At 38.0% G+C, this 8738-nt stretch overlaps 1 protein-coding gene across 1 annotated transcript; it reads left to right on the forward strand.

Annotated features, from left to right (window-relative positions):
• The first annotated feature begins 469 nt into the window (after window positions 1–469).
• LOC122017861 (60S ribosomal protein L18a-like) lies at window positions 470–2203 on the forward strand. The gene is made up of 4 exons (XM_042575567.1): window positions 470–621; window positions 891–1006; window positions 1113–1176; window positions 1734–2203. Exons 1-4 carry the CDS (start codon window positions 529–531, stop codon window positions 2073–2075), a joined length of 615 nt encoding a protein of 204 aa, XP_042431501.1. The 5' UTR covers window positions 470–528; the 3' UTR covers window positions 2076–2203.
• The last annotated feature ends 6535 nt before the right edge of the window (window positions 2204–8738 follow it).

An 8738-nucleotide genomic window follows, 5' to 3' on the forward strand; every position in this document is an offset into this window, starting at 1 on the left:
AGGAGACTACTTGGCTAACCAAATATCTTATGATTTATTCCCTTCAATATACTTAGGCCAATCTTAGAGGAGCCAAGATGAGAATTATCACCTTTGCTACAGAAGGACAATATCAAATCTTTGCCAATTATGATTGTAGGATAGATTTTTTGTGAACAACTTTTGAGGGTATACAATTGTTTTAATTTCTTAGTTAAACAGAGCCTACTAATTTGATTTGTCAATTCAATCACAATGCATCTAATATTTCAATGGACACGGATGCATTTGATTCCGGATCCAATACTTTGGCCGCTAATCCTTTGAATCTTCAAGGGATTGGAGCTTGTATTTATACGCGTATGTTTGATAATATCTGGCTCGTTAAATTGGAAGGGAACTCAACACAAAGTCGAGCGTGATCGAACAGAATTGGACTTAGTTGACTAGCTTAGTGGTGAGTTCGTAATTTTAACGCAAGTTGGTGTCAAATAAGAACGAAGGCTTGGATCTAGGGTTTTCGGCGGCCGAAAGTGTCTCTGGCATTATATGAATTCATCTCTGAGCATCCAAAAACGGCTTCCCGAGGGTTGCGCAGTGCGGCGTTGTAGGCAGGCGGCAGAAGCGATGGTCAAATTTAGGGTAAGTTCACGGCACTTCGCCCCATCGAACTCATTGTTTTTTTTACAGAGCACGTCTGTAAAGCGTGATTTTATTATATTTTCTACTGGATTATTCAGATCTTCCTTCATCCTAGTATTTTTCGTTTTTTTGTCGTCGTTCGTCGGAAATCTTGCAAGGGCATTTTCTTTTCTTTTCTTATATTTAATTATTGATCTTTTTGAAGCATTCAATTATGTTTTAGTGCAGTATCAAGAATTTAAATTTGTTCGTGTTTTGGATGGTGGCAGTTTCATCAGTACCAGGTGGTGGGTCGAGCCCTTCCGACAGAGGGGGAGCCACACCCAAAGATCTACCGTATGAAGCTGTGGGCTACCAATGACGTCAGAGCCAAATCTAAGTTCTGGTAGTTTCTCGTAGATTTTTCCGTAATTCTATCCGCCCTTGAGCAATCCTACTGGACATTGTTGATAATTTTAGTTCTCCATCCTTTTTTTTTGTGAGAATTTCAGGTACTTCTTAAGGAAGTTGAAAAAAGTGAAGAAGAGCAATGGTCAAGTTCTTTCTATCAACGAGGTTTATTTACTAGCTTCATTCTTTGATCCCTTTGTGCTGTCCATTTATCATTCATATGAATTTTGTATCCCTTTGTCAATCATATTTATTCTAGTTTTGTGACTTTGGTGCGATGACTAAGGGCAAAGTTAAAAGGAATCCTTGTTTTAAGTATAATAAGTTAACCAAGGAGTTGATTCTGCTAACTGAAACAAAGATATACAAAGGCGGTATATCAATGCATTGGCACAGCTAACCATGGATTGATGGAAATTTAGCACATTATGATGAACGCAGAAATTAGTACTTTCTCTTTTAATAAAATAAGGTGGGAAATATGAACTATATAATTTGCTCATAACACTGTAATTTCTCAGAACACTGTAATTGGTAGTGCTTTATTTCTCAGAACACAGTATGTTTAATATGTGATTCCATCAATCTGCTCATTGAACTATAGAGCAGATTATATTTAGGAAATTCTGGTTGTGGCCATCAATTTTTTTAAGTACTAGCTAATTATGACACAGTCTATTCATCTAGGATATCGAAACTTATGGGAACTGCTGTTTTGGCAGATTTTTGAGAGGAAGCCAACAAAGATCAAGAACTACGGTATCTGGCTGCGTTACCAAAGCAGAACAGGTTACCATAACATGTACAAGGAGTACAGGGACATCACACTGAACGGTGCTGTTGAGCAGATGTATGATGAAATGGCATCCCGCCACCGCGTGAGGTACCACGGCATTCAGATCATAAAGACGGCTACCATCCCTTCCAAGCTATGCAAACGTGAAAGCACCAAGCAATTCCATGACTCCAAGATCAAGTTCCCTCTCGTCTTCAAGAAAGTCAGGCCTCCCACCAGAAAGTTGAAGACCACCTTCAAGGCCTCTCGCCCTAATCTGTTTACTTAGACAAGAATAAGTGGCACAACAAGTATTCGTGTTCTTATAAGTGAATCATTTGAGCTCTAATTGTTGTAATTTCAGAGTATTTTTGACGGATTAGATAAATGTCATGCTAATTAGTTATTTGCCCTTTAGAAAATTCTCAATGTTAACTGTTATTATATTTTTTATTTTACACCTATAATCTTTTAACTCTTTTTTTTTTTTTTTTGTCTCTGACGGTTCAATTTTCTAGATTTATCTTCAAAATTTCACTGCGCCAGTCCAAGTTTTTATTTTTTTTATTTCAACCTCATCCTAAAAATCTCAAACGCAGTAACTGTTTGTTTTCACATGCCATTTTACAATTTATTTCTTCCTTATTTTTTTAAAGTAACCAAAGGGGTAAAAAAAAACTTAACATTGTGGCATCACATCGCATTTAAACGAACCCAGCCGATTGTTTCATCCTAGTCGTTCGTTCGTTTTCACCAACGTTGGTAGAAGTATACATCATGATTTGACAAGGTGAAATCCTTGGTACTTCTCTTACGTTGTTGGACAGAAGCGCCTAAAGCTGCGTGACATCAGGGAGCATGAGTGCTCTTCCATCGAGCGAATCGATGCTTGTTTGACTCGAAGCCATGTACTATTCTTTATTTCCTGTCCGAACGGCGCAATAAACTTGCTGCTCTTTCAATTTAACACGAGAATGGTCCCGAGAAGGCGATTCTGGATCCCTCTGCCCAGTCCTTTTTGCTCATGCGAATCCTTCCCTCCGAAAACAAACACAAAAACAGCACTCTTCGTCTGCTGGCTGTTCCTGTTTCCAAAGAATTAAAAATGCAGAAGGAAGACGACGACGACGACGACAATAAATCAGCATTATCCTGTTCGTCGTTCATCTTTCCTAGCTAGTTTTTAAAATCGGTTCTGTCTATATATATTTCGGTGAGGCTCCGTTGCCGCAATCCTCTCTACTACCACCGTTTCCAGATTCTTCAAAGGATGGATCCCAACGTTACTGACTGCGAGCAGCTGAATCAGTACTACGCCGATGCCGGTCTCCGCCGCACAGAGCCCGCCTGGTGGGGCTTCTCGCCGCCTTAGAGCCGCTCTTTGATTTCAATTTTTAATTAATTGCGCGGTTTCGATCGGTTATGGCTATTGATGTCTCGATTCAATTAAGGCACGATGACGACTTGATGAAGCTGATCTGGGATCTCCAAACCGACGGCCCTGATGCAGCTGTAGATTCTCCGTTGGACGCGACTGATCCCCAGTTCATGGAGGAGGACGAGATGGCTGCGTGGCTGAGCAGCTCGGTAATCGAGGACCAGGGCGAAGCGACGCTAAAGGATCAGCCGCTGGCGGAGGCCTCGGAGCTGACGCCACTAGCTGCGGTAGCGGAAGGGAAGCGGGCGATGGTGGCGGGATCTAGCCAGAGGTCGACGCCGTCTTCGTCCGTGTCGGCGGAGCGGAAGCGTAAGGTGAGCAAGGTTAGCCCATCGCCCCTTTTATATTTTGTTCGTGCCATGTTAAATCGAAATATATTATATGATTTTTTATAAATAAATACTTCTGCCAACATGTTGCTTTATGTCAAGTTAGAAACTCTTTAATGAGTTTGTAGATCAGTATCATTTTTTTTTGGCTTATTCAAACATTAATAATGATTTATTAGTTTCATAAAACAATTATAAAAATAAATATAATAAATTGTTAATATTTTTTCTGTATTAGTATCCAATTATTTTTAAAATATAAAAAATATGTTGAAGGAATTTTTGGGGGAAAATAGCTATGGGATTGTGCATCAAGTTAGCTTAGTTAAAAGACCCATAAAGGGTTTATAAGAATCAAAGGTTGTAGAAAAGAGACGGTAGGAAATGAAAAGGAGGAAGATTAAACTTTATACATAAGATCATAAGTGACAGTTCCCTTGATTTCACAGGTCATCTGAGTTGGTATGTAATGAGATGTTTGTCATATAAGATCGCGGGGTCGAAACTCAGGGTAGTCGGGGCGTAAATCCCCGGTCCCTGTGCAACTCACCTCACCTGCCACATGCTCGCTCAGGATGCTATGATTTACCTCCCTCGTGATGGCCTTGGGCCACATGCTCGCTCAGGATGCTATGATTTATCTCCCTCGTGATGACCTTGGGCCACATGCTCGCTCAGGATGCTATGATTTACCTCCCTCGTGATGGCCTTGGGCCACATGCTCGCTCAGGATGCTATGATTTACCTCCCTCGTGATGACCTTGGGCCACATGCTCGCTCAGGATGCTATGATTTACCTCCCTCGTGATGACCTTGGGTGATGACCTTGGGTCGGGTGCGACGAGGACGCTGGAGACGAACGATTTCACCTTTTTGCCACATAAGTGACAGTTCCCTCTCTTTATACTGACTCCATAGTCCTGAAATGTCTAAACGAGTATTAGCTTGTGGTCCTAAGGAGGGTAAGACATTAAGAAGATATCAGTTTAGACCCACCCTTTGGAAGGTTCAAGATGATATTTATTTTTATTCCTTACAAAGGTTAGCTTGGCAACAGCCTCTAGCCCTTTCAAGAATTATGTTTCAAATGCCCTTTAATTCCTACCAAGAGTTGAATTTTATAAATTCTCTTTCGATCATATGAGGCTTAAACTAATGACAATCTGTACAATTCCCATCACAAAATGAGTGATGTTGCCCTTCTTTGACTCTTCAATAACAGTAGGTGCAAACGCCTATATATTGACATCTTTATTGCAACCACTACTTGCAAATGCTTTCACACAAAGTTAAAGTATGAGATAATATAATAATTCGATTGAAGAAGAAAGTTCATAGTGAAAGAAAATTATTATTTAAGAGAGTAGTCAAAGGGCCTCATAGATTGTGAAAGCCAAAAATATTGAAGAAATCATGCATCTATCCATCCCAAAGATCCTAATTAAAGGAGTTTTAAAAGGAAAAAAGAGGCAAAAGTTGTATCAAGATGGATAGAGGATATCAAGTGGAGAAAGATTTATTTTTATAAGCATAATCACAAGTGACCTCCCTTTACAACAACTACACAAAAACTTTCCCTCTTATAAGCATTGTGATGGAAGTATACTTTTTAAAATGTTTAAGTTGTTGGAAGAAACAATGCTTCAATGTGTAAAAACAAGAGAGATTATTTGATATGTTTGACTGTAGGATTTAAGTTATGTTGATATGTGCATTAAGTGTGTAGGGATTTGACATCAGCTAGTTAACTCAATGCACTGAAATTAGTTTTTTGTCGAATGGATCTACGGGTTGGTATGAGGTGGACTTATAGTTAGCATGGAGGATAAATGGTATAAAGTGAGATCAAGAGCTTTGTGCATTGAATAGACCATAAACCTAGCACAATTTGAGCATGAAACATTGATTGATTGCAATTGGGATTGTAGAGATCATTAGATCAATAGCTTGATGGCCTAGGACAAGGCGGACTCCTAGGCATAGAGGATTAGATGACATTAAGCATCAGGGTCATTGAAGATCTAGAGATATGAGATGTTAGAGATCAAGAGAGTGAATTATATTTTTGAGGTTTTGTAAATGATGTATTTAGTTATGTAGTGGTACACTACTTAATGGTTTATTATGAACCCTTTTATCAAGGGATTACCTATCCCAAGTGGTATTTATCAAACTTGGATTAGCCTCAGGACTTTGTGTAGACTTACAGTGTGTTGAAAGTCAAGTGAAGAAGGGACAATCAACTAAATTCAGTTGATTAGATGTGCTTTCAATCGATTAGACTATATTAGTTGACTAGGGAAGTCAGTTGAATGCAAGGGTTTAATGAATAAAATATTTTTATTTGAGTAACAATTGATGGCTTCTAAACCAGTGAAGGCTTAAGCAGTCACATGGGGTATAGTTGTTGATTTCTAGTGATAATATTAACCTGATCAGTCGGCTGAAGGGTATTTCAATCAACTAAAGGCACTTGAAGAGCTAATTTAAAACCTCTTAGGGAGTTTCAAGCCTAAAAGGTTGCACAAATAGATTCATAAAACTCCTCAAATCAAGTGTTAACGGTGCTCAAAGGTCTTCAAGGGTTTGTATCAAAGTTGAAAGCTTTAATTCAAGCTCTTGATAATTTTCTCATTCCTTTGTTATAAATTTTATTATATTTGAGAGAAATTGATTATTGTAAAAATATAATAGGATTGGTGTTATAAGTGATTTGCCCAAGTACATCTTGTGAAGAGGTGATTTATAGTAAAACTTTTGAGGGGTGAGGCAATGACTGTATTTGTAGCTCGTGGATTAGGAGTGAGGTCTTCTAACCATGTTAAATATTGTATTTTAGCATTGCACTTGTTTCTATAATATTTCCTTTGTGTCTACACTTTACCAACAATAGAACACAGATGAGAAACTTTGAGATATTAACTCTTTAATTGTTTTTGTATTGTGTTGAGAATTACAATTCATAGGTGTTCCCCCATTCACACCCTTCCCTTCTAGTTAGTCGTTTGTGGATCCTTAAATAAGTAAGCAATATCCTATGGCCTTCAAGATAGTATGACGGGTCAGTATCAGATAGATGATTTGGATGAGGCTTGAGTGTGTTTGTACATGGTTAGAGGGGGAGGACGAATAGCTGAAACCTTAAAATAAAATTCTCATGTAAAAACGTAAACTAAATGCAAACTTATTAGTGGAATGAGTATGTTTGTGTATGTTTGGCTGCTAATGATAGGTATAGATTCAACAAAAATGATAATAACACAAATACAAATAATTTTAACACGTTTATTTAATGTGGTTTGAGACCTTGCCTCTAATCCAGGACATATGTCGTGTCTAATATATTTACGTCGGCAAAGGTTCTACCAAAACCACCATGGTGTCAAAACAAGAATATATATAAATAGATAATTAACTAAACTAACTATATACATATTTTTGAAAAAACTTCGTTGAACCTATGCATAGATCTAAAAGAAAAATATAACCTAGAGGCTAAAAAATATCCATGATGTGAGCATAAAAATGTAAAATTAGTATTTAAGAAGGGTATGTATGAATTTAATCTTAATTAATATATACAAAACAAATTAGCTAAATTGTAATTTCAATTTAAACTTTAATCGTTATTTTTTTTTTTTTTTTTTGCATCTTTACATGTATATAATCAATTATTTTTCCTTCTAATATTTTTATCAATATTTAGATTTACAACTATTATTATTATCTTTTATCACGATTGATGTCTCCTTTTTTTCCATATGCTGGGCTCCTCCTCCTCCACAAGCCTTCTTCATTCGAGAGGATGATGGGATCTGAGAGGATAACACTAGTTAGAGTCGGGTCGACTCCTCTGGTGTAACTCTTTTGACGCTCAAGTCAGTCATCAATCAAGAAAGTAAGAGCAAAATAATGAAGAGGGAGGGGGAGGATTTTTAGAGGAAGGAGTTGCCTCCACTTGTTAGAAGAAGAAAACTCTCGTACCTTGGGATTACGATTACTGATGCTTATATAGCCACCAAAAAGGGAATCTCCATGTCATCTTTCTTCACGCCCCTTTCATTCTTCCCACCCAAGTCAATGAAGATGTAGTTCTGATGATTCGTTATCGGACGACCTATCCGTGACTGCCACACAAGATGAAGAAGTTTCAGAGACACCCCTTCTAACACTCTGCATCTTTTCCTTGTTCGTTGATCGCCATGTATTCTAAGCAAGGGATCGAGGGAATTGCTTCTGGCATCCTTTCCTTTGATGACCACCATGTGGTGATAATCAAAGGATTAATAAAGAGGCATCGTCTTAATGGTATTGTCCTGGAGGATCATAGGTTATTGCCCTCTTATTATTCGACCGATCGAATGATATTATTCGACGTGTCTTAAAAGATGCTACTCTGGGGATTCATAAAGGAGATTGCCCGATCAATTCATAAAGAGTATTGCCTAGATGGTTCATAAAAAATATTGCCCGGAGGCATATGAGAATCTGCGGAACACTGAGGATATTGCTTGGATGGTTTGTAAAGAATGTTGCCCGAAGGCTTAAGAAGAATATTGCCCTACTGCCCTTAATAAGAATTCTATCTTGTTGGTCTTAATGAGAATACTACCCCACTGACTTAGTACGAATATTGTCCAGCTGGCTCATATGAATATTGCTCTAGCTTAACAAGAATAATGCCTGGCTAATCTATATGAAATATTGTCCGACTGACCTATATGAATATTGCTCTGCTGACTTAACAAGAATATTGCCTGGCTAGCTTAATACAAATATTGCCCGGCTGGTCTATATGAATATTGCTCTGCTAGCTTAACAGGAATATTGTGTGGCTAGCTTAATACAAATATTGCCCGACTAACCTATATGAATATTGTCGTACTGACCTTAATAAGGATAGTGCCCGAATAACCTATATGAATATTACCCTGCTGGTTTAACAAGAATATTGTCTGGTTGGTCTCTAACACTCCTCGAGGGAGGCTGCTTACCATCAGATGCCCTCTCTTCAAGTTAGACTGAAGAATGAAGTCGAATGAAGTTTGATTATAAAAAAAAAGAATCTCAACTATCATCAGATGCCCCCCTTCAAGTCAGACTGAAAAGTGAAGTAGAATGAAGTCTGATTATAAAAAGAAGAAACCTGACTACCATCAGATGTCTTCCCTTCAAGTGAAATTGA

The sequence above is a fragment of the Zingiber officinale genome, chromosome 8B (assembly GCF_018446385.1).
Source record: "Zingiber officinale cultivar Zhangliang chromosome 8B, Zo_v1.1, whole genome shotgun sequence".
NCBI lineage: Eukaryota > Viridiplantae > Streptophyta > Magnoliopsida > Zingiberales > Zingiberaceae > Zingiber > Zingiber officinale.

Excerpts from the sequence above, each read along its gene's own strand:
- LOC122017861 (XM_042575567.1), top strand. The coding sequence starts at position 529 with ATGAATTCATCTCTGAGCATCCAAAAACGGCTTCCCGAGGGTTGCGCA. Across the intron at positions 622-890 it reads AAGCGATGGTCAAATTTAGG|TTTCATCAGTACCAGGTGGT; the intron begins GTAAGTTCACGG and ends GGATGGTGGCAG. Across the intron at positions 1,007-1,112 it reads AGAGCCAAATCTAAGTTCTG|GTACTTCTTAAGGAAGTTGA; the intron begins GTAGTTTCTCGT and ends TGAGAATTTCAG.